The following is a 26,200-nucleotide window of genomic DNA, read 5'->3' as shown; positions in this document are numbered from 1 at the left end:
AGCCAGTGATTTTTTTTTTTTTTTTCCATGCGATTTGTTCAAAAATAGGGAGAAAAGAGTTCAAAGGTGGCTGTGGCCAGGTGAGCACCTCCTGAGCACTGCTGCTGTCCGTGGAGAGAGGGGAGGCAGCTCCCGGGCACGGGGGGCTCATCTGAATAGGTGAGAAACCAAAGTCAGCCGCGCAATTGGAGCTGGATTCCATCACTCACCACTCAGTCACAACTTCTTTTGAATTCCTCGGCTGCCCTGAGGCAAAGGCTCAATGTTGATACTGAGATTAATCCCAAAAGAGCCCCTTATTTCTCAGCAGAGAAATTAAAGCTTGCCAGTTTTCCTTTCACCTGTCCTTCTGACAGCTCTGTCAGTAATGATATGCCTTCTACATGGTATAATCCCCATCCTATGGTAAAGAATAATTTATTAAGAAATTAAGGGGCTTAGCTCCTCTCTGTCGGGTTGGTCTTCAAAAGTTGGCTGATAGCAGAGACAGCATGATTATCAATGAAAAATTATTTAACAGTACCTTGGGGCTTTTTTAGACAAAGCCTAATAAGTCACATGGGTAGATATCAATCAAATTTATCCCCCTTAGATTTAGTAAATATTCCCCGAAGTTAAGTCAAATTATGTTGATTATATGGCTCCTCTCCTTGCAGTTCAGTGTGACTGTGGGGCACAGTCCTAGTTTAGGGAGAAGCATATTTTTAGCAGCACAGCAGCAGCGTGACATGTTTGCTAATAAAGCTGACACAGTTTTCTCCCCGGCTCCTTGGCATCCCGGGAAAGGCCAACAAGAGGGAGGTGACAACGCGGTTTGTCCCAAGCTGTGCCTTGCTGGGACTCTGGAAGGCTGGCCCGTGTTTGTGGGTACCCAGCCCCGACACTTTCATGCATTTTTAATGACTATTAGTGTGTTTAGCATAACACAGGAGATGAGAACGCCGAGCGTGGTTCCGCGGGCTCTTTTGTTGTCTCGGAGATGCTCAAAGCGAGGTGTGATTTGACATTGCCCTCACTGTCGTTTACGATCTGGGCATGATGAAGGGACATCAATGTCTGAAAACATTGCCTCGCCTTGCATTGATAAAGTTGTGTCATTTTAAATCAGATTTTCTACCTTTTTATTGTTTTGATAACAAGGTTATGCCCTGGAGGAGACACATGCTCCCGTGAGCTGGGAGATGTGTGAAACAAGTTTGTTCCGTTCTTCCCGTCGAGTGGGCTATTTCAGGAATATTATTATCACATGTCTATTAAAGTTGGGAGTGTTTGGCAGAGGCGGGAGAGGCATTTACAAAGCAGAAAATCACCTTTTTTTTTTCTTCTTATTCTTATTTGGATCCAGCTGAAAATGTAGTGAGAAGGGAGTGTCAAACAAAGCAGGGGTTGCTCTTGTCTGTAATTAATTTCATTGCATCGGGTTATGAGAAACTTCAGTGTTTTTCTCAGGTGTTGAACAGTTCACCAGGCAATTGCAAACTGTGGGAAAAAGATTCCTTGGGATGCTGTGGTGTGAGCAGAATAACAGGGATTTAAGCACAAGTTGGCACATTTTGAATATAGAGTGCTTTGGGTTGGAAGGGACCCTGAGGACCATCTCATTTCAAGCCCCATATTTCCATTTTCAGCCATTTTTGGTCTAGACCCACTGTATCAATCCCTTTTTGTACTCAATTATTTAACCTTTCAAGGTTTTGGGTTGGGTTTTTTTTTTTCCTCCTCTTTTTACGTAAATGAAATATTGAAATGATTGACTTAGAAAAGCACAAAATAAAAATGCTGCCGCTGCTGTAGGTGGGGTTTTACCTTCACCTGAGCCTTTCCTGGGCAGAGCACACGTCCCCTTAAGTGCTCATTTCTGAGGGTGTCGAGGCAAGGTGAGGCATGAGGTTTTGTCCCTGTGCCCTGAGAATGACACTGAGACTGTCAGAGCATTTTTATTCCTGAGAGGGAAGTAGAGCTGAGCCTGGCTGAGCTTTCTGTGTGCCCCAAGTGAGCAGATCTGGCCTTAACTCCTCCTGGAACCTGTTTACTTCAGGCTGCTCAGGGGCTGAAAGGTGGAAAGTGGAAGCTGGAGGGGGTTTTGTGGTTTGGATGCTCACTGGGGTGATTGTGCACGTGAAAAACGTGGAGCTGTTGTGTCTGCAGCAGCAGTGGAAGCTTTGCTGTGGGAAAGGTGCATGTGGAGAAATAGAATCACAGAACTGTTCAGCTTGGAAAATTCTCCAGAAATGTCGAGTCCAACCATTCCAGCACTGCCCAGGCCACAGCTGCCCCATGTCCCCAAGTGCCACATCCACAGGGCTGTGAAATCCCCCCAGGGATGGGGACACCAGCACTGACTGCCCTGGGCAGCTGGGCCAGGACTGGGCAGCCCTTTGGGTGAGGAAATTTTTCCTTATCTCTGGTGCAACTTGAGGCTGTTTCCCTGTGTCCCAAATCCTTCTCCAGCTCTCCTGATGGAAGGGGCTCAAGGAGCTGAAGCTGAAGCTCCACCTCCCTGGAGCTGAAGACTCCCAGTTCTCCCAGTCTGGCTCCAGAGGGGCTCCAGCCCTTGGAGCATCTCTGTGGCCTCCTCTGGATTTGCTCCAGCAGCTCCAGGTCCTTCTGCTGGGAGGGCAGAGCTGGCTGCAGCACTGCAGGTGGGGTCTCAGGAGAGTGCAGCAGAGGGGGACAATGCCAAGGAGGCTCCAGGTGTGGTGAGGGAAATCTTAGTGCAGGAAAATGGGGTGGATTCTCAGGAATCAGCATTAAAACTGATGTCAGAGAAAAATAAATGGATTTTACACTTCTCCCCATCCCCTGTGCAGCACAGACCTTGGCTGCCACAGTTTGTTGGCTGGGAAGAGACTGATATTTCCACTGTCTCTTCATCCAGAGCATTTGTTCTCCTCTCCTGGAGCAGTTTCAGCTCAGGATATTGGGGTGGCTCCTGATGGAACCACAGCACTGCTGCTCAGAGCCTCACAAAGCACTGCCAGGGAGAGCTGGGACATCCAGCAGGGGCTTTGATATTCCTCCATCCAAAGACTCCCAAATCCAGCCCCAGCCTGGCTGGGGATGTCCTGGCTTCCCAAACCTGGTGTCAACATTCAGCTGAGGTGGAGCTGCTGATGTTGGAGGAGTTGTGGTTGGAATAAAGCCTGGTTTGGGTTTGAGTTTGGAGGTTTGGATTTAGAGGTTGGGTTTGGATGTTGGGGCTTAGAGGATGGAGGTTTGGGTTTGGAGGTTTGGAGGTTTGGGTTTGGAGTTTGGGGGTTGGGGTTTGGAGGTTTGAGTGTGGAGGTTTGGGTTTGGAGGTTGGAGGTTGAGGTTTGGAGGTTGGGGTTTGGGTTTAGAGGTTTGGGTTTGGAAGTTGGATTTGGGTTTGGAGATTCGAGTTTGAAGGTTTGGGTTTGGATGTTGGGGTTTAGAGGTTGGGGTTTGGAGGTTGGGATTTGGAGGTTTGTGTTTGGAGTTTGGAGGTTTGGAGGTTTGAGTTTGAAGGTTTGGATTTGCAAGTTTGTGTTTAGAGGTTGGAGTTTGGAGGTTTGTGTTTGGGGTTTAGGGTTTGGAGGTTTGGGTTTGGATGTTGGGGTTTAGAGGTTGGAGGTTTGGAGGTTTGTGTTTTGATCTTGGGGTTTGGAGGTTTGAGTTTGAAGGTTTGGGTTTGGAGGTTGGGGTTTGGAGGTTTGTGTTTGGAGTTTGGGGTTTGGAGGTTTGGGTTTGGAAATTGGGGTTCGGAAGTGGGAATCCAGGGGAGTTCCCACAGACAGAGAGGTCCAAGGGCTGCTGCTGAGCACCCAACTCCTCATTTCCCCCAGCTCTAAAATCCCACCTGCTCCTGCAAGCTGTAGTAAACTGCTCGTGAGGTATTGTGTAAAATTGGGTCAGAATATCAGTTACTGCTGGAGTTAAACACCCCCTGACTTCCAGGGAGTTTAGCTGCAGAAATACTGCTGGATGAGGTCCAGGGAGAGTTCTTTGCTTCTAAGGATAGAATTTGGCCCCAGAACCCCCTCAGAAATCTGAAGGGAACCGTGTGTAAAACTGTGTTAAGGCACAGATCAGGAACAGCTCCCGTTAATTGGGTTTTAATGCAGCTCACACTCAGTGTGTGCCAGCCTGAACGTTCAGAGTGTTAAAAGGAAGAATTTTGGTCCATTTTTCACCGAATTGATGCAGACAGACAGCAAGTTTCCACATTGTAGTCGTGTTTCTGTTTTATTATATCACATTTTTCAAACATACATGCACAGGCAATACATAAAATCTTAGTAAAAGTGCCTGATATTTCATGGACTCACAGCCTGGTTTGGGCTGGAAGGACCTTAAAAGCCCACCCAGTGCCAGCTCTGCCATGGCAGGGACACCTTCACTGTCCTAGGCTGCTCCAAGCCCTGTCCTACCTGGCCTTGGGCACTGCCAGGTATGGAGCAGCCTCATAAAAAGAGCAAAACATTTGAATTAAACAATTATCTCTTCGCACTTCACTTGCTGTAGGTCAGTCTGGAGTAGGGTGAGAGGTTTAACATGGCTTTAATAATAAAGAAGTCTCAAAATTGCTAAAAGTCCACTCTCTTACTCGAATTAATGGCTTACACCATTGCCTGTTGTCAGGAAAAGTTCTGCAGTTGGAGTGGGAATCTGTTCTTCCCAGATCCAAGAGCCAGTTTGAGTTTTCTGGCTCAGGTGGGAGCTGCTGCTGCAGTGGGAATTGCTGTTTTCTGGACAGATTTGGGGATTTTTTTGAACTGTTCTTCTTGAATGTTTTAGTTGTTTTTACTAATAGCAGTAACAGTGAGAACCAATAAGTGAAAAAAAAAACAACAACAAAAGTTGTCTGTGCAGTACCCCAGGCAGGCTGTGAAAAAGCAGCTGAGGAGGAGCAAGTGTTTATAACTGTCTTTGCATTTGCAAAACTCTGGGGGAAAAACAGGCAAACAAAAAGAAAAGCAGGGAAAAAAAAAAAAACGACAAAAATAAACCAACACGACAAACAAAAACTAACATTCCCAGCAATCAGTGTTGAGGGGAAGGAAAAACCAGTCTGTCTTTAATTCCTCTTATTTAAAGGGCTTTAAAAGGATGGAGAATCAGGCTGTGGGGTTTTGTGAAACTCTCTGACCCCAAGGTGAGATTCAGAGGGGACAGGACGGGACTGGCACTGGTCCCTCTGCTCTTCCCTCATCCTTCCTGAATCCTGAGGGTCTGAGCCCCTCACCAACACCGAAAATCCTTGTTAGAGATTAGACACAAACATTTGTATATAAGTAAATAATATCTATTATCTATTAGATAGATATTATTTAGTGTCCATGGCAAAAGGAGGTGGAAGGAAGTGATTTTTTTCAGGTCCCTTTCCAAGCCAGACCAATCCATAATTCCATGATTATTAGTTACACGTGTATGATTTTACTTCTTTGGGCTGATTCCCACCTTCAGTTACGCTGTTAAAAGTTACAATACAGCTGGTGTTCAAGTAAAATTGATTTTCTCTCCGTTATCCCCATGGATGTCCCAAGTTTGTGTGGAGAATTAAGGTCCAGTGGGCTGGTAGGAGCATTCAGGCATTAACAACAGCTTCTATGGTAATTTATCAGGAAATTTTCTTCCCTGTGAGGGTGAAGATAGGATGGAATTCCCAGAGCAGCTGGGGCTGCCCCTGGATTCCTGGAAGTTTCCAAGGCCAGGTGGGACCTTGGGGCTTGGAGCAGCCTGGGATGGTTGAAGGTGTCCCTGTGGTCACCTGGAGGGTTTTTTTGCTGTCCCCACGTGCAGGTGGAAGCACAGGAAGGACAAAACCTCGTGGTGTTCCCATTCCTGGCTCAGTTCAGCCGTAGCTCTGATGGCATCAACCTTCCCAGGACATGGAACCAGAGAATTCCTGTGCTTTCCTTTTCACATGGGGCTTTTACAGCACTTTACAACCATCTTTAACAGCATAAAACACAGTGAAAACTGGGGAAAGTTCAGCCACCTCATCTGGGCAGGTTGTGCTCACAGCCACTCACACTTTGCAGAGAGTTTAATAACAGGATTTGGCACTGCCTCTTCGAGCTGCTTAAACCTAATTAATGCCTTTGCTCCCCGCAGGATGAAATGGAGTTTTCAGATGCATTTCCAAAACGATGTGCATGATTGCTAGATATTTCATTCTTTTGAACCCTTCACTTCACCAGTGTTTTATGTGGGAGCAGAGGCACGGATTCCTCCCATGAAAAATGTCCAGTGGCATTTTTAGAGGATATTAGAGGATATCTGTGTCCCTGTGCCAGGCTGTCCTCAGGAATTTGGGCATCACTTGGGGCTGTGCTGGGGGGCTCTGGAGCTGCCCCATCCTCCCTCAGCTGCTCCATGGCCAGGTGCATTTTGCTCCATTTTCTCCCTGATTCCAACAGGTTCCCGAAAGTTTCAGGTCTGTCCCATCCCAGCCTGTCAAAACTGAGAGTAAAAAAGGGATTTTCTGGACTGGGTGTTGGTCACTTAAAAGATCCCCGTGGGGCAGTGATTCCCCAAGACCCCTGAGCGGGGGGGGTTAAAGCTAATCCTGCCAGATTAAAAAGGTTAAAAGATTAATAAGGACCAGTTTGATTTGAAATAAACCTTTCTGAAGGAATCACAGTAAACAAAATCTGTTTGCCTAAGGAAACCCTCGTAGCAATCAGCCAGTAACACAACTGCTTGTGCTAATGAACCCAAAGCTGTTAATGTGGTTTCTTCAGTTAAATTGATTCATGAATTTTGAAGAGAACATTATCTAATGAATTTTCTTTGAATAGAAAGCAATTAAAAGGACAAATCAGTCTGATTAACCCCAAAGTCACCCTACTGCCACAAATGGTGTACAGTTTGAAATTATATCATAAAAAACTAGAGCAGATTTGCTATCTCTTTGCCCTCTACTAATCCATGTAAATTAATGAACAACAAAGTTAATTTCTTTGATGACCCTTTTCTCGTATCACCTGGATTATGCTGATGTTTAATTTGCTTAATGTTATAATAAAGACTAAACAGATTTTTTTCAATGAAGTGATTATCATTCCCTTCAGTTAAGAAGTGATTTTTATTATTTAACACACACATAACGCCGTATGGGTTTCCTTTAAGAACAAAATCACATTTCTTTACCTTCCTACGGAAGGGAATCGATGTCTTTTTTGACAACTAAAGAAAGAAAATGTTTTTAATCAGTTTGTTTCTTTGCCAGAGCGGGAGGTTGAGGCTCTCAGCTGGGAGAGGGGGGTCTCTTCTCCTTTTTTATCCCCTTTTTTAATCACCAGCTCACTCCTCTCAGTAAGTTATCCACGAGTCAGCTCTTCAGAGCTTTCCCAAGTGCCTTGGAAGAGCAAGAGGTGTTCTATCCACCTCAAATCCAAACAGGACTATCCCTTTTCCTTCCTTCAGACAATCCTGGGCTGGCTGACACCCTGAGCTGCCAGAAGACAGCCTCTCCTAATGCATTTGCTTATTCATTATTTCAGCAATTGGACCACTTAAAGCAATTTGCCGCCGAACTAAAATTAAAATAATGGCCGATACATTATATATATATATATATATTATTTTTTTTCCCTGTATCATTAAGGATGTGCAGGACATTCAAGGTCACAGCCCGTCCTTACACCTGGCAGTGTGTGTGCAGTGCTGAGCAGTAGCTCGGGGGTCCTCACTATAAAATGCAGCCAGGCAGGATAATTCGGAGTGTGCTGGCTCTAGGGCGTCTCTGCCACGTCCCAGCTGAAGTTGGAAATTAGCTGGAGATGCCGGGCCTTTGTCAGAGAGGTGCAGCCACTTATTCCTTCGCTTTTAATTTGACTCTATGCTAATTTATACTCCGCCAATTTAATGGGGAAAGCCACATTGTGCGAGCTAACAGGATAATTGTACTCGGAGCAAATTAAAAATATAGGAAAATCAAAGCCTTAAATCCTTGTTTTTTTATAGTGCTCAGTTACTCCAAGCTCTCTCCCTAATACCCATGTATTTAAACGTAGTCATACAGGGGCACAAAAACAGGATAGTGCATGGGGCTACTCCAGTTTGTAACGGGTTTTTTTGACTGTTCCATCCCAATTTCTCCATCCAAGCAGTGCTCTCCCCCTCTGCCTTGCAGATTCCTTCACCAGGCAGGTGCTGTGGACCCTGCTGAGGGATGTGAAGTTTGGGGAGGCTGTTTCCTACAAGCAGCTGGCGGATCTTGCTGGCAACAGCCGGGCAGCCCGAGCCGTGGGGGGAGCCATGAGGAACAACCCGGTGAGTGTCTGCCCCTTCCAGCCCAGGGCTGCTGGGGGACGCTGGATTTAGAGAGCTCTGCGGGCTGAAATGTCATCAGGTTAAATTTATCTGCTCTGAAAACCGGGCTGCCGTGAGGAATAAGGTCAGTAAGTGTTTTTAATCAGCAATAATGCACAGCCCACTTTAGTGTGATTTATGCCCTACCATTTGTGGGGTTGGGCTGGGGGGAGAAACGCTTCTGTTACTCGCCAGCCTGTGCACAGTTTGTTGTTCTCAAACTTCCTTCTGTATTTTCACGTCAGGGAAGTCTTTTTACCTTCCACGTGGAGCTCAGTTGGCAGGTTATGAGTGAGTTGGGTTGTGTTAAACACAGTCTGTCCACTCTGGCATAAATACAATTCTGAAAATGAGGCCAGGAGCAGCCTGGGATAGTGGAAATTGTCCCTGGCCGTGGCAGGGGGTGGAATGGGGTGAGTTTAAGGTACCTTCCAACCCAAACCCATCTGGGATTCTGGAGGTGAGTTGCCTAAATTGGAACCAGCTGGAGGGAGCAGCACTCTACCCTAGGCCTGTGGATTTGGGGGAAATAGTTTCTTGCACGAAGTGATCTGTGTCTGTTTTCCCTTTCCTTTGTCTGGGTTTAGCCTTTCAGGTGTATTTACGCAGCTGAGGCAGCTGGGTCAGTGTCTGAAGCTGGTGTGTTGTTCAGTGGGTGCTCTATGTGCTGGGGTTGGAATCCTGGCTCAGAGGCTTTGGGGACTCAGGTGGATGTACCTGCCCTGTTTGAGGAGCAGCTCAATCCCTAAACCCACAGAATCACAGAAAAACTCGGGGTGGAAGGGACCTTAAAGCTCATCTCATTCCACAATTCCCCAGGGGCAGCACCCAGGCAGAAGGACCCAGACAATTCCACGTGGGGTTAAGCTTTGAGCCCACCCTGGCATTTCCAGCATCCCTCAGCTTTCCCTGTGAAGCAGATCCTATAAACAGTGTTTTGTCAATAGCCTGCATTGTACTTGACAATACAAACTATTTTAATATGATGGAATGTTTTCCAATATAATCTGGTGTACATTAAGATGAGGCACTCCAATGCAAACCTACAGGAAACAGTTCTCAAAGAATAACAATCCAGTGTTGTGCAAAAGGAGATGTAATTGCCAGCGCCTAGAAATGTACCCAGCTTTGCCCTCAGGCTGCAGTGGAGCAGCAGCATCCAAAGTAGTGGTAACAGCAGGTTGTGGTGTGAAAATTCCTGCTTTTTCCCCTGTGAGGAGGGATGAAAATAGTTCTGAAAATATACAGCAAAGCTCCTGCAATTTTTTTAAATGGGGTCCTAGTTATTATTGCCATTTCCCAGCCCATACCGTGGCTGCGGTGGTTTCTGTCCCCAGCAGAAAATTTTTAAGCTATAGTTATAGATAATAATGTATAGCTGTAGGGAAAAAGAACTGTATTAATATAATACCACCTCAATATTTCATCATAGAAAGCTGATGATTAAAAAAAAAAAAAAAAATATATATCAGTGCCGTAATGAGAGTCCTGCCCATCTCAAACCACAATTTTGCCACTGCTCATCTCCTGGAGGTGATCTGAAATTCCATCCATATTCCACATGCAAACACACACCCTCACACACATCGTCCTCTTGCACTTCAGTGTGAGCGACTGTTCAGTGCTCCTCATATTTCCCCCAGAACTGTCTCCATGTGAGGCACCGTGTGCAGGCTGCCTGTGCCTAATACACACGGATTTTATGCATGAGGTGAAAGATAAAGATAAAATGTGGCACCGCAAAAAAAAGAAAATCAAACCCTCACCTTTTGTTATTTCTGTTTATGAAGCCGTCAACTCTTGCGAAAACAGATTTTCTGACCCAATTTGAGGCTCCACGTGGTAGCCCCGTAGAAATCTGATTAAAGGAAATACTGAGAGGACCAGTGTGAAAAAAACACGGGAGGTCAGAGATGGTTCAACAGCCACCCAGGGTCTAAACCCTCAAACCCATCCCTGCAAGTGCTCAAGGCCAGGGGGAATGGAGCTTGGAGCAGTGGTGGTGGATGGATTTGTGATAAACCTGATTTAGTGAGGGTGGTAATACCAGAGAAAAAGGCCCTGTGAAATAACCCTAAGCTGGGCATCACATTGTCCCTCAAACACTCGGTAAAATCACAAATTCACCTTTCTCCACCAGATACCAGCACGATTTTCCCTCCTACGAATGGAGGCTTGGTCTTTAATTTGTGTAGTGTGCATTCCACAGGTTTCCCCATGCAGCTGGGATGCTTCACATAATTCCTGGGCTGACCTTCAGCTTTATGAGGAGGTGGAAGAGGTGCCTCAGTTCGTGCCCAGGACAGGGTGGGGATGGCTCACCTTTCACAGGGGAGACATCCCAGAGTTTGCTGTGGTTCACGCTGATTGCAAGGCCTGTGGTCCTCAAAGGGAACCCATAAAGTTCAATTAAAAATCTCATTAGACTGCTAGAGGAGGATCAAAAAGAAATCACAGAAGCTCGTGGGAAATGGAGAATGTTGGGCTGATTAGTCCAAGGCCATCCTAAATGAGTGTTCTGTGCCTTAAATAAGATGTCTTTAGCACTCAGAGCTGCCTACGCTGGGTTTGTGCCCTCTCCATCCTCAGGCTCACCCCAGCCACGGGCACAGCCTGATCCTGGCACCAGTCCATCCTAAATCGAGGATATTACACCAACCCATCCTCCATCACGGGTATAACATTGAGCTAAGTCATGGACATTCAACCAAAATGTTTTGGAACCATTTGGGGGAGCAGTCCTGCGTTCATGAGAAAATTGTGACGGGTGGGTCTGAGACACTGTGGGCACAGAAAATACCTAGAAGTACATAAAAGTGTGTTCATCCATGGAATCAGGGAATGTCCTGAGCTGAAAGAGACCCACAGGGATCACTCCTGTCCCTGCACAGACACCCCAACAATCCCCCCCTGGCCATCCCTGGGTATCCAAACGCTCCTGGAGCTCTGGGGCTGTGCCCACTCCCTGAGGAGCCTGGGCAGTGCCAGCACCCTCTGGGGGAAGAACTTTCCCTGCTATTTTCATTCCCAATACCTTTCCTTCCTTTGGTGGTCTCTGATAACCTGAGACCCACGCTGGGTCACATCACGGGCTTTGTTCCTGCTGGGGAAGAGGTGGAGATAAAGCAGGGTATGGAACTGGATGATCCTAAAGATCTTTCCAGCCCAAGCCAGTGTGGGAGTCTGTGACGTGAGCAAACCACAGGGCTGGTTTTTGCTGAGTGTGTCTCAGTATGATCCCTCAGCTGTTTCCTTTATCACCTCCCTGATTCAGGAGCTCTCCAGCCCTTCAGCCACGACACGGGACAGTTCCCTCCCCTCAAACTGAGCACTGGCAACAACCAGAGCGCCAGAATTCCCTAAAAACAGTTCAGAGTGATGGATCCTGTGGGCAGGAAGTTTTTCCCCCACCTTTTTTCCCTAAACAAACGCACTCTGGAGGAGTTGGTTTATTCACAAATCGCCAGGAGCCTTAATGACCAGCCCAGCCTTGTTCTGCCACTCACCCAGATGGCTGTTGATAAAGATTTAGCATCATGTTCCGAGTGTCAGGGCTGTCAGTAGTGCTGAACCATTTGACCAGAAGAAAAAACGCACAGGGAGCTATTGATTACAGCTTCTCAGTGTCACTTGTTCACCAGGATTTAGGTATTGATGAGGCTGCGAGTGAAAACAAGCTCTTTCCCTTGTGGGCCTCTACCCAGAAGAACAAAAGGGAAGTTGGAGAAAATATTCAGCTGGTGCCCGAATCAGAGGGACTCCGGCATCGATCCGAGGGCTCCTTCATGTTGTTGGGTTTTTTTAATTATTATTATTATTATTATTATTTTGTATTATTTTATATGGAGACAAATCTCTGGGTTTGGAAGTTTTATAGCGTTTGAGGTAGGGGCTGTGTGCGTGTGATGGATTCGTGGAGGAGAGGAATTAGATTTCACAGCATGAAGATTTCAGCGGCGCTATAATATTATGAGCTGCTTGGTTATTGATAAAAATTACATTAAATGTAGCTGAGGCATTAAAGCTCCAGACTAGGGTAGTTCTCCCTCTAAAATGTCCTTAGGGCCCTAATAAATTTTAGCAGGTTTAATTATTTTAGTAGGCTGAGCGTTGTCACCACAATTAAGCCAAACTGAAGCAATATTCAATATTTTTAATTACAGCGCTGGTATGGTCTTTGTGCCACTTCTACATCCAGAGCTGTGGAAGGTGATGGATAGGAGCTTGTGTTGGGACAATCTCAGCATGGAATTCCTTGGTTTGGGCATGGAAAAAGTGGCATTAATCTCATACCTGCTCTTTTTGCTTGGTGGTGACAGCTCAGCCCCATTTCCCTGTCCTGCACCCACCAGGGATCATCCAAGACCCCACACCTGAAAATAAAATCCTTTTTTTTTTCTTTTCTCCACCAAGATTTATAGCCTTGCCACCAAAATCCGCTGCTTTACTGTGTGTATTTTTAAAGGATTGCAAATGAACCTCAGAGATGTTTTACAGTGTATTATTATGGCTTTGTCACTCAAGCCAAGCCTCCTGCAGTAACTGCAGAGAAACCCCAAACCAGAAAAACACTTGCAAAAAGAAAAGCAGTTTCTTTGAAGAAGTCATAAACCAACTGTGGGATGGCCTGGCATAGAGCAAAGTTTTTATTGGTACTCACTGGAGTTGTCACAGATGGATTAATCACTAGAGGCATTGCCACCTCCAAATAAAGCAAATATTGGAAGCATTTTTTTTATTTAAACCTTGATCTACAATAAGCCCCTGTGTGTATTCCCATTTAATGTGGGCTGAGATTAAGATTTTAAATTTCAGGCACGGAAATTAGTTAAGTAAACTAAAAGAACACCCTCCAAAAAAACGCTCTCAATTTATGGTCTGACCAGTAGCTGCTCAGTCACTTTGGGGTTTGTGTATCCCAGGCTCAAATATACCACAGGGCTTGAACTGTATGATTAAATGGGATTAAAATAAGTGAGGGTGAATTGTGTAATTTGTCTGTGTGTCTACACAGAAATAAATTACAATTTTGGACTTGAAATACCCGGATTTGTGAGAACTTGTCCCAGCTCCACTGTTGCAATGCCATTACTATGCAGTCACCAAAACACACTCGTGATTAGAGATGATGTATTGCAGTTTTTATGATGTGTACTTCAGCTATGATAATCACCTGTAATAAAAAATAATAATAAAAAAAAAAACAACAAAAAGCCACGTTTATGTTCTCCTCTGCATTATCAGTCCATTATGTAACTTCTGGCATTGATTTTGCAGAATCTGTGTCTTGTGGTTACGAATGATAGAGAGTGGAAGGCAGAGAGGGGGAAAAAAAAGACTTCTTAAAATTGGTTAGGTCGAAATCAAACTTCTCCTGTTGGAGGTTTTAAAAATTCACATCCCATTTTGGATTGACTTGCTGCTAAATAATAAATAACGCCTTGGTCTTCCAGAGAATTTCTCCAGGGTGCGCATGGAGGTGCTACAGCAGGAGAAAGATCTGCTGGGGAGCTGAGGCACTGGGATCCCTTCTCAATAATCTGGTTTTTCCCAGAAATCTTTTAGTCCTGGGATGATTATGACATCCCAGAATGGATTGAGTGGGGAGGGTCCTTAAAATTCATCCCATTCCACCCCTGCCATGGCAGGGACACCTCCCACTGTCCCAGGCTGCTCCAACCCCAGTGTCCAGCCTGGCCTTGGGCACTGCCAGGGATCCAGGGGCTGCTCTGGGCACCGTGTGCCAGCCCTGCCCACCCTGCCAGGGAATAATTCCTGCCCAGTGTCCAATTTAAATAGTTCTTCATGTGCATTTTGGGTGTGTGAGGCTTCGCTCCCCACCCTGGGCACTGAGGGCTCAGCTGGCGCAGGGCAGCAGAACCTGGTGCTGCAGGGAAGATTTTATATATGGGATTTAATATCTCAGGTTTATCCTTTTAAGGACTTTACGTCATTTTTATGTATTAAAACCCCTGTCCATGACTGGTTTTTTTTCCTAAGAACTGGGGTGGCCTCCAGGGATGGTGATGGGCTCTGTTTGTGCTCTGCCAGGAGCTCTGTGGCCGTGGTGTGGCTGCTCCGTGTCCCTGCCAGCCCAAGTGCCACACTCTGCTGGATTTCTGAGTGCTGCATTTACAGACTGATGGAATCACAGCATCATTCAGGGCTGAAAAAACCAAACCCATCAATCCCAGCCAGGATCCCTGGGGCAGATCCCCACCGGGACTCTGGGCGCCAAATCCCGTTATTCCCCTTGGCCTCACCCTTTGCTCCTCCCGGGTTTTTGGGGGTGTTTTGCAGGTCCCCATCATCATCCCGTGCCACAGGGTGATCCGCAGCAGCGGGGACAGCGGCAACTACGGCGGGGGACAGCAGCTGAAGGAGTGGCTGCTGTCCCACGAGAAGCTGCAGAAGGAGAAGGTGAAGAGCAGAGGCGGCTGCTGAGCAGCCACAGCACACACACAACACACACATCCACGGCTCCTGGGCTTGGAACGAGCCCTCAGAGCACCCAGCAGAGCTCAGGAAGGAAAAAAAAAAAGGGTAAATATTTGAGTGACACATAAATATAATGCAACATCCGAAGTGGAATGTGTGGTGGCACCAGTGTATTAAAAAAAAAAAAAAGCGGGATGCGTCCTGGGGGAGGCAGCTCGGCTGCCCTTTCTTGTTTTTACATTTTACAGCAGAATGACTACAGCGATCCAAGGCCTGTTGTGCATGGATTTTGTTCCCATCTCCAGCCCTGTCTTGTTCTATTTTTAATGTCCATTAAAGCAGGGAGAAGGGAGTGGGAGGGACGTGGCAAATGGGAGGTGGAAGCTGTTCCCCTGAGGAGGCGTCTGGCACGCTGGACCCTGCCCAGCTCCCCCTCCCCAGTTTGGGGCATAAAATGATGTTTTACCTGAACAGGAGTTAAGGGAGAGCACAGTGAGATCTATGCAAAAGCAGGCAGCTGTTGAATTCCTTACTCCTTGCCTTTTCTTTTTGGGCTGGGAGATGGGAATATTTTTTTTTTTTCTTTTGGCATAGAGGAGGGGAAGAGATGTTGCTGACAAATTGTATATTTTGGATAAGCAATTTGATAGCCAAATGCTGCAAAAATGCTGAAAAGCTCATCGTAGTTGCTTCCCTATCAGCTGCACATTCCTTTATCATTTCAGTTTTCCTTCAGGTTGTCACGTTTCTCTGTTACCCGAAGCTTTATTTCTTGTAGCCTCTCCATTGGAAGGATTCAAGAGACATTAAAACTAAATTTTGAGGTGGTTTTAGCAGGGTTCTCTGCGAGTACGAGCCACCAGAAGCTGAAATTTCCAGTATGGGAATCATAAATTGTAACATGGAAATACTGATTTTTTTATGTGTTTTATCATATTTTCATGGATGTCTCTTTAGAAAGGCCATTGCTGCCCCCCAAAAATTATGGTGTGGCGGCACATTAGTTAATCCAGGATTATTGATACCTCGGAATTACTTCAATAAAAAAACTGCTTTGCATGTGCAAGTGTCTTTGGGCCTGTTTATAAATAAAACACAGGGTGTGATATATGGGGAAAATAAACTATACCCCACTGTACAATATAAAGCTGTATTTTTATCAAGGGTTTCTCGTGGCGATATAAACCACAGAAGCAAAGCTCAAGTGGTTTGTACGTGTCACCAGAACCCCGAGATAAAAATACGGCCTTATAATATGTACAGTTTGGGTGTATTTTATTATTTTTTTTATATCTCTAACACATGCTGCCACCAGAAGCAGGAGGCAGCAAACGTCAACTTTAACCTTTCCCACATTTGCATCCCTTCATGGTTTGTTTTTTTTTTTTTCCTCAGGTATTTGGGCTTTTTCAGGGATGTGACTTTGTTTTTGTTGGGATTGGGGTGGGTAATGCCTTTCCCAGGGAAAACAGGCAACTTTGGGATCCCTGTGCTGGGTCAGGGATTTGGGGTGGGCAGGGACAGGCAGGGATAGAGAGGGACAGGCAGGGATGGACAAGGTAGGAATGGGCAGAGGGGCAGGGACAGGCACAGGGGACAGGACAGAGCTGGACAGGGCAGGGATAGGACAGGAACAAGAAGGGGAGGACAGGGAAAGGGACAGGGATAGGCATGGACAGGACAGGTGGAGGTGGACAGAGATGGGCAGGGACAGGGAGGGATGGACAGGGATACAGGGACAGGGACAGTCAGGGACAGGGATAAGAACTGGGACAGGGAGGGATGAAGGGCCACAGGGACACGGGGATGGACAGGGTCAGGGAAAAGGACAGGGACAGTCAGGGACAGGGACACGGGGACAGGGAAAAAAAGAGGGACAAGGACAGGGACAGAGACAGGGGCAGGGACAGGGACAGGGACAGGGACAGGGACAGGGGCAGGGACAGGGACACGGGGACAGGGACACGGTGACAGGGACAGGGGCAGGGACAGGGACAGGGACACGGGGACAGGGACACGGTGACAGGGACAGGGGCAGGGACAGGGGCAGGGACAGGGACAGGGGCAGGAGCAGGGACAGGGGCAGGGACAGGGACACGGGGACAGGGACAGGGACAGTGCAGTTCGGGCAGTGCCCGACAGAGGGCGCGCGGCGCAGGGCTGGCCGGGTCCCCCCGGGTTTGGGGGGTCCTGGGGGGGTCTGAACATCCGGACATACGTTTGGCATTCATGAAATCCATGTGTTTGTGTGTGTATATACATACGTGCATCCAGATATACGTGGGCACAGATATACATACATATATATACATATATATACATATATATACACACACACACATATATATATACACACACATACATATATGTATACACACCTACATATATATACACACACACACATATATATATATAAAAAGACAAATTATACAGACATAGATTATATATATATATGTCATATGTTGTGTATGTAAATAAAGCAGCAATAAAATAGTAAAAAAGTAATAATGAAATAAAACAATGCAGTGCCAAGGAGATGCAGGGATTTGGGGTCAGGTTGGGTTTGGGGTCGCTCTCTGCCCCCACAGATGCCCAGGGGTGCCCATCCCGTGGGTGAGGATGAGGGCAGTGTCTGGAGCTGACAAAAACACCCCACGCCCTCTAGGTGTGACAAACCTGCCCCTGGCAGGCACCAGCGTTGTGCTTTTTCTCCTGGGAATTGGGTTCTCCTGTCCTGTCAGTCCCCCCTGTGCTGTGCCACCCTCGTGGCACATCCTGACCTGCAGCTTCCCAGCCCAGCACGCTGCTCCAGCCCTTCCCAGGGCCAGGGATAATGAAAGATTCAAAAATAATATTTGTTTTGGCGGAATTACATTGAGAATGAAATAGATGCCCTTGACCAGGGAAGAAGCTGAATTTTGCAGCAGATTCTTTTTTTTTTTTTTTGTCCTTTTTTTCTTTCCCCATACAGACAGGCTCTGCAGCCAGTCCAAGGCAAATGGGAATATTTTTGAAGGACTCTCTTGTGTTTCCTGCGTCGGGTTTGCAGCAGAACTGCAGCCACACTGGTGTTACTGTTCGATGAAAAATGCAGATTCCACCCCATGTATCAATCCCAAATGGAAAAGGGCCCCAGGCCTCGGGATTGTTACAGATCACTTCCATGCACGCCGAGTTGGCGGCGTAATGAGCTCAGACTGGAGGCATCTTGAACAGAAAACCAATTCATTGGTGTGCTGGGGACCTTTTTCAGTATGTGCCCAAATTTCCTGGTCCTTGGAATTAGAGGAATTAGTCATCTGATCGTGCCATTCACAGTTTCCATTTCATTTTTTTAAGCAGTTCTCAAGCATCAGGAACTTTTTTTAATTGATATTTTATCAGTGGAATTGCTGTTGTTGGTAGGACACGTGACTTTCCAAATTATGTTAAGTTATAAATGAGTGGTGATTTTAAACTATTGTTTCTTTTAACATCTATTATTATTTTTTTATTATTATTATCATCATTACTATTATGATCTTTAAGATCCCTTTCACCCCAAACCATTCTATTCTGCTATGATTATTATTTCTTCTAGAAAAATCACAGATTGCTACTTTTTAATCATTTTTTCCTCCTATTTTAAATTTAAATGATCTGTGAATGTCGTGTGGCAACCAGTTACAAGAGATTTGGTATTAACATGGTTATTTATTGGGAAAGGTGGTGTTGCAAAGCTGCTTCCTTTAAAAAAAAAACACAAAAATGAATAAACCTTTAGAAAATTCCTTAAAAACTTCAAGCACAGTATGCCAAGGAGAATCCTGGAAGATTTAGGGACTACTTCAAGAATAATTTCCCAATAAGAACCTTACAAGAATGCAAAAAAACCCTTGAAGAATTGCGTTTACAGGTTTAATTGTGACGGCTTTGATTGATAATCTTGGAGAGATGTGGCTCTGTGCCCTGTGCTCCCCTCCAGTGCTGGACAAACAGTGACAAACCTCCCTGGCAGCTCATCCCGGGCCATTCCAGAGGAGATTCCAGCAGGGATGATGTGCAGAAGCAGCTTGGCCAAGGCCCGGCCACTGCTCGGGTTTCAAACACCTCGTGTAGGGTGTGAGAACAAACACACACGGGGTCTGTGCCTGGGAACGGGGACACTGCTCCCACTGCTCCTTTTTTATTCTTTATTCCTCTTTTTTATATTTTTTTTCTCCTTTTTTACCTCTTTTTTTCTCTTTACAGTTTTTTTTTCTTTTTGTACTTTTCTTTTTCTCTTCTTTTTTTTCTCTTTTCTCTTTTTTTCTTTTCTCTTTTTTCTCTTTTTACTTTTCTCTTTTTTCTTCTCATTTTCTCCTTTTACTTTTCTCTTATTTCTTTTTCTTTTACTTCTTTCTTTTTTTCTTTTTTTTTCTTTTTCCTTTCCCCTTTCCCTTTTTTCTTTTATTTTTCACCTATTTTTTTTTTCCATTTTTTCTCTTTTTTCTTTTTTACTCTCTCTCCTCCTCCTCTTTTATTTTTTCCCCAAAACCTGTGTTGTCACTAAACCTTTACCCCCTCCCTGCCCTCAAACATCAGCTCTCCATGTAATTGCTTTTTTCCCACCCCCATTTTTCTCACCCATCACTTTTACCCAGCCACGAATCCTCCCTTTCCCTTCCCCTCTCTTCCAAACCCCTTTTCCTCCCCGAGTTATTCCTCCAAGGAGCATCCTTGGCCCCATCACTGCAGGCTGGAGGCTGAGGGAGAGAAACCACCACATTTTACTGCTTCCCCAGCGGGGGGACGCAGTGATGGAGAACCCAGACCAGGAGCAGAGGGGAATTTGGGAATTTGGAGCCGGAGGAGGTGTCCAGCCTGGCCGGAGCCAGGGATCTGCGCTCCATCAGCCGCGGCCGGGATGCAGGAGCTGGACCACGAGGTGCAAATTGACGTGAGCAGGAGATGCTGGCAGCACCTCGGGCTGATGAAAGGACATTGTTAAGGAGCCCTTAACGTTTCTCATTAATGGCTGGCGTGGGAGGGGTGAGGGTTTTTTGAGCTGAAAAAAGCCAGAAGACAAAAAAAAAAAAAAAAAAAAAAAAAAAAAAAAAAAAATTCCACCTGGGCAGTAATTAAGATCGATCCCGTGCGTGGAGTTATCAATTTTTTAAAACCTCTTTAAGTGCCTTGTTTAGTTATTTTAAACAGGGCTTTTTATTTGTTGCTGGGAGTTTCCCTGGAGGAGATGGGAGCGTGGGGGACTCCTCCTGGGCTCTCTTCCCTGATCAATGAGCATCCAACCCGCAGGAAAGGGGATTCTGCTCCATCCCTGTGCTGCCCGCGGATGCTGCAGGGTGCCAGGGCGGCCCATCCAGGGCTGGGGGTGTTATTTGAGGTGGAATTGCTTTTCTTTTGGCTGAAATTCTGGCTGCAGGTTGCAGCAGGGGAGATGGAAGAGGAGCTCCTGCTCTGCAGGTCGGCGTGGGAGGAAGATGAAGGTCAAGCCCGATGCGGGGGCTCTGCCCAGCCCCACGATGGGGCTCAACCCAACTTAGGCACCAACCGAGGTCAGAGTGGCTGGGAGAGGTTGTGTTTAATTAAAATAACCCCCAGCATGACCCCGAGTGCAGAGCTGCCGGGAGCTGAGGAGGGAAACAGCTGCAACCCTTTTATCTGAGGACGAGGCACCGCGCGATGATGTAATTTTCATTTCCGATGGGCGCCGGGATGACCTAATTCCACACAGAATCTTGTCTCTCACTTCAAAGTAGGGCATTTCAGTGGTCTGGAATCCGGCTCTGCTCAGCCCCTCCCAGCCCTGCTCGGATCCAAGGCTGGAGCACCACAGCAGCACATCGGGAATGGGAATCCCAAGTGGGTTTGGATCCAGAGTTGACTTAAATCTTTAAAACTCTGGTGAGCAAAGAGAAAAACCCATTGTATTTCCATTGGTGCAGCCTGGGATGTTTTGGAAAATTGTTTTTGTTCATTGTGGCTGCCCCTGGATCCCTGGCAGTGCCCAAGGCCAGGCTGGACATTGGGACAGTGGGAAGTGTCCCTGCCATGGATGGGGAATGGATGAGGTTTAAGATCCCTCCCAACCGAACCATTCCATGATTCTGTGATTTTTCAGTTTTGTTCTCGTGGCTGAGCCTTTCCAGGAGGTTCAGTGTTGATTATGAGGCAATGATTGTTGACTTTTAGAAGCATAAGCCTCAAACATGGTCCTTAGTTTTCATGAATCAAACACATTTTAGGTGCTTTTGATACCAATCAAAATTGATTTATATCAGCATGGTAAGTGCAGGTTGAATTTGGGGGGGTACTGGGCACACAGCAGCCTTCCAGTAGAATAATGGCAAAATAACTGATGGGAAGAAATTATTTCTTCACAGTGCCCAGAAAAAAAAAAAAATCCCTTTAACCTGTCTGAACAAAATGCTCATGAGCAAAAAAGCTCATCACAAAACCATTTTAATTTTTACTTAGAGAAAATTTTCCCATGAGGGAGTCAGGTCAGCACCTCCCCCAAAGTCCAGGTGGGCTGGAGCTGTGTGGGCAGAGCCCTCCAGAGGTTTGGGGCTTTGTAGGGATTAATGGGACACTGCAGCGTGAGCTGCTGCACCAAAGCGTCATTTACAGATGGAATCAACACGAGGTGAGGACAAACCTGGAGTTCCCCAGCTGGAATGTGGAGGATGCCTCAGTAATCCCAGCTGGAATGTGGAGGATGCCGCAGTAATCAGCTGGGAGGGCTGGAGAGCAGCTCCTGTCCCCTTTGGCTGCAGGAATGAGGAGGAGCCGAGGGGCAGAGGGAGGTGACCCCAGGGGCCAGTGCTGTAATTCACAGGGAGCCAGCAGAGCTCATGTCCCAGCCAGGGGACACCAGCACAGGCACCTCGTGCTGCCAAAGGGCCCGGCAGGGTCAGGGCTGTGCTGAGGACAGGCAGAAAATGCTTTTTGTTTTATCTAGAACTGCAGAAATTTGGCCTCAACGCAGCCCCTTGTGACTTTCACTGTTTCTGAAAGGCTTTCTGAAATGGAACCTTCTTCACACAAATACATTTAAAAATATATAATACAGAGTGTCTGACTAATAATATATATTACATGTGTCTGTATATATTATATAGTGTATAAATTAATTTGGAGGGAGAAGACCATGTGTGGTGACCAAAATCTGAGACTAGATTTCCATCACTGGAAGGATTTATTTGGGCCAGGGTTTTTTCAAACTTTTATCCAAATATTATCATCCTAAGCACCCACTCAGTGGATCAGAAGATTGACCACCAGTGGTGAACTGAGATCCAACCTCTTCAGGAGCTCCATGCCTGGAGCTTGGAGCAGCATCAGGAGAAGTGAGGAGAGAGAATCTCAACCTCTGCCTATCAAAATGTCCTGGTTTTGGTAGTACACACAATTCCTGATCTCGGGGCTGTTGTGCTTTTTACTTTCTGTGTAAAAAGTGAGGAGGATGAATCCCAAACGTTCCCAGTGGCTGTGACAGATGAGGGGCAAAAGGGATGGGATTTCATCACAGAAATAAAAAATGATCCTGATTTTTATCTATCAGATAGATTAGATAGATAGATAGATAGATAATCTGTATCTGTATCATCTACACAGATATGAGGTGAGTGCCCAGTCTCCTGTCCCAGGCTGAGAAAAAACCCCATACAAAGAATTAATTCTGCCAAAAGTTCTATTTAAGTGGGGCCAAAACCAGCCCGGAAAACAAAAGCAAAAGCTGAAATGAAACCTGATTTATCAGCCACGAAAGTCTGCATTTTGCAGCCTTTAAACTGCATTTTGCAGCAGATTATTGTGCAAATACAGTCGAGTGCAGAAGGGGACGGGACTGGGATGAGGTTTGAACCTCTGAGTGTGTCTTAGCTTGGAGATCACATCTGTCTGCGCAGGAATATCAGGAGGCTGGGAACTCCAGACAGGTTTGCTCACTCCCACAGCTGTTTACAGCCTGTTTATCCTGTGAAATGAGCAGCCTAAACCCAGCCTGAGCTGCTGAGGAAGGGGCTGCTTTGAGGAGGAGCAGGCTGTTAATTGAGCAGCTCCCGGTGCCCGGCTCGGCAATCAGTCTTCCCTTCCGTCGCTCCCGATGACCAGCAGACTGTCTCCAACCTTCTGGCTGTCAGGAAAATTGTGACAAGGCAAATGTCAGATCATGTGGAGCCTTCTGAATGTTTTTGACCCCTTCAATCTGTTTTTCCAGCCTGGGCATGGCAAAGAAGCTGTGTTGGACTAATTGGTTGTCTCTCTTCTCCAGGCAGCGGATAAAGCCCAGGTACATAATCTGATTCTTTTGGATGAGCAGCATCCTGTCTTTCACAGCTTTATGTCATGTCAACCACTGCGGGATTGCTCTGGAAAAGTCCTTTTTTGCCAAAGCTGGAGCAGAAGATGTAGAGATCCTACAGCCTCTCATCTGCCGGGGTTGAGCAGTGCCCAGCCTCTCTCTGACTGTTACCAAAAAAAAATCTGATTCATCTTCACTGAAACACAAAATATTGCGGCTGTCAGGAGGAAGTGATAGCTTGGAAATGCTGCATTTCCATTTTTTTTAACTAATACATTGTGCTTTCAGGTAGAATATTCTGTGTTTGAAGTGACCTACATAATCACTGAGCTTGATTTCACTAAACTGCCCTGCTCTCTGCCCAGTAGCTTTTATCCTGGACGGTGTTTTGGGGGCTTTCAAATTGTTTTTCGCCAGTATGAGAACATGAGGCTGAATTTGGTGATCTGGGGATGAATTAAAAGACTGTGCTGAGAGGGAGCAGTGTTGGGTAAAACTGGCTGGAAACTTCAGAGCCAAGTTGTCCCCAGACACCAGAAAATGGTGTGTTGTAGTTAATAGAATTACAGAATCATGGAAGGGTTTGGGTTGGGAGGCACCTTGAAGCCCATCCAGTGCCACCCCTGCCATGGCAGGGACACCTCCCACTGTCCCAGGTGCTCCATCCCCAGTGTCCAGCCTGGCCTTGGGCACTGCCAGGGATCCAGGGGCTGCTCTGGGCACCCTGTGCCAGCCCTGCCCACCCTGCCAGGGAACAATTCCTTCCCAAAATCCCATCTAACCCTCCAGTTCACGGCATCTAATCTAAACCTACTCTCAGTTTAAAGCCATTCCCCTTGTGCTGGCACTCCAGGCTCTTGTAAATCGTCTCTCTCCATCTTTCTTGTAGCTCCCTTTAGGTCCTGGAAGGCTGCAATTAGGTCACCCCAAAGCCTTTTAAGGAGGGGGGGAGAGCTATATCTGCATTTCCCTTTTACCTGAGAACACCCACAAAACTCCAGCAGCCCTCTTGCACAAGCACAGCAGAACTTTTCTGAGCACACGGCCCCCGTTTCTGTTTAAGCATTAAAATTCAGGGCCTAAACACGCAGTTGGCAATTGGAGCTCAGAACATGCACGTTGCAAATGTGGATATATCTCGCCGAGTACACAGCCCATAAAATATGTAGTCTAAGATCACTCATTTATTTAAAGATGCTTTTTACCTCGGATGGAAAATGACACAAATCTAAATATTACAATGCCGAGTAATGTGTAACTGTCTGTGTGTTATAGCCTTAACACCACACTTTTGATGCAGAAGAGATATAGCAGCTGCACTTTAATTTCAAGCAAATTGATCCCAGATGTAAATGTTGTTTTGTTGCATGGAAGATAGTGCACAGGTAAAGCAAATATCATTGGTTTATAGTCCAACAGAGTGTTGCAACAGGATCCAGGCTCCCCTGCCCGGGCACACATGAAAGTCGGGAGGCTTTCTGTGGAGGAGACACTGGAAAGAGACAGCTTTGCTTTCTACCCTTTAAAAATCCAACCACCTGTGATCTAAGGAGCTGTTTTGAAGCCAGGAAAGCGTCGTGGTTTGTCAATTGTCCTGCAGGCAAAAATCTAAATTTGGCTTGTTTTCCATTCCTTTCGCTGCGCGTTTTGTAGATGTGGTTTTTCTCCCGACGTATTTGTGTTTGGCATGAAAGAACAAGAAAAACCCCTGGATTTACTGACTCAGGAAACCACTCCTTTCAAAGGGAAAATAATAGTGGTAATTGGGCTTCACTTTGCCTGCAGATACCCCAACGTCTGTGGCACCGTAGGCAATGTATAAACAGCAAAATCATTTCTTTATTGTCTCCTGCCTATGGAGGACGGCAAAGCCCAAACATCCTGCTGTCACAGCTCTGCTTTTGAACAACAGACCTTCTTGTTTTTATCTGAAATAGAGCATCCTGCTCATCCAAGGAGGAGAAACCCACGAAAGAACTCCCCCCCCCATTGCTGCTGGCCAAGAACTGCTGCCATGCGAGAGATTTATCAGCCTAATTATCTGTCCTTTTTTAAAAATTACAGGTGTAGGACTAAGTGGGAGCTGCCTGAGCAACCCTTCCCAGTGCAGGCTGAGTGCTGGTTGTCCTGCAGGTTGGCTGGAAAAGGGGGGCCAAGCGATGCCCTTCACCTCTCACCTCTCGTTTTCCCTTCTGTGAGCTGGATTTCTCGGAGCCAGTGCTCCCTGCTTTTATTTTCTGTTGGGTTTGGGTCAGCTCAGCAACTGGAGAGACAACTTACAGGGCATGGAGTGCCAGGACACAGGGAATGGCTTCCCACTGTCAGAGGGCAGGGCTAAGTGGGATTTTGGGCAGGAATTGTTCCCTGTGAGGGTGGGAATGCCCTGGCACAGGGTGCCCAGAGCAGCTGTGGCTCTCCATCCAGGATTTTACCATTCTCTGCATTTCTGCTGTTTTCACAAAGGCAGAAATGGAGAAGAATTTTGGGAACACTGTGTTTGGACCCTTATAAATCCTTATAGACTGATGTTAAGCGATTGAAGTTAAACTTTTGAGAGTTCCTGCTTGCCAGCCAATCTGATTTAACTCCATTTCCTCCCGAATCACTGGAGACAGGGCAGTGCCCAAGGGGTGCAGTGCATGTGTGGCCTTTCAAACACCACAGCATCTGGATAAATGTGTATATAACACACACACAGGTGGTGCTGAAGGACAGGTGCTCCTGCACAGTATTTTTTTTTCCCCTTGCAGTGCCAGGAATTGACTGAACCTGTCACAGATGTGTACAACCTCATTGTAGCAACTCCTGCAAGTATTTAGCAGTAAGACATATTGACCATATTCAGAAGTCCTTACACAGACAAAACCCAGAGGTCAGTGTGAGTCTCAATTAATCAATTGACTCAGGAACAGCTCACTCTTTTGGGGAGGCTTTGAAACACATACCTTCGCCAGAATAATTAAAAAAAAAAATCAGGATTAAAATCCGGCCAGGAGAGGAGAAGACACAGGGAATGTTCATCCACACAAGCAGGGATTGCAGGTGTTCCAGAGGAGGAAAAGGGAATTTTTTGGTGGCAGTGGGTGGCAGGAGGAGGCTGGGATGTGAGGGGAGGTGGCAGCCAGCACTCAGCCTGCCAGAGCTGCTGTATAATAGCAGGGCACTCACCTCAAATCACAGGTTGTGAAAACTGACATTTCC

At 46.3% G+C, this 26,200-nt stretch overlaps 1 protein-coding gene across 2 annotated transcripts in view; it reads left to right on the top strand.

Moving 5' to 3' along the window:
- MGMT (O-6-methylguanine-DNA methyltransferase) overlaps window positions 1–15,781 on the top strand; it is a 131,143-nt gene extending 115,362 nt beyond the window's left edge. For both annotated transcript variants that reach the window (XM_066323408.1, XM_066323409.1), the window contains exons 4-5: window positions 8,099–8,238; window positions 14,578–15,781. In XM_066323408.1, coding sequence (XP_066179505.1) covers window positions 8,099–8,238; window positions 14,578–14,721 — 284 coding nt within the window. In that variant the 3' untranslated portion in view covers window positions 14,722–15,781. The remainder of the gene's footprint in view (window positions 1–8,098; window positions 8,239–14,577) is intronic.
- The last annotated feature ends 10,419 nt before the right edge of the window (window positions 15,782–26,200 follow it).

Source organism: Sylvia atricapilla, chromosome 8 (genome assembly GCF_009819655.1).
Source record: "Sylvia atricapilla isolate bSylAtr1 chromosome 8, bSylAtr1.pri, whole genome shotgun sequence".
In the NCBI taxonomy this organism is placed as follows: domain Eukaryota; kingdom Metazoa; phylum Chordata; class Aves; order Passeriformes; family Sylviidae; genus Sylvia; species Sylvia atricapilla.
This window is presented reverse-complemented; position numbering and strand designations above follow the sequence as displayed.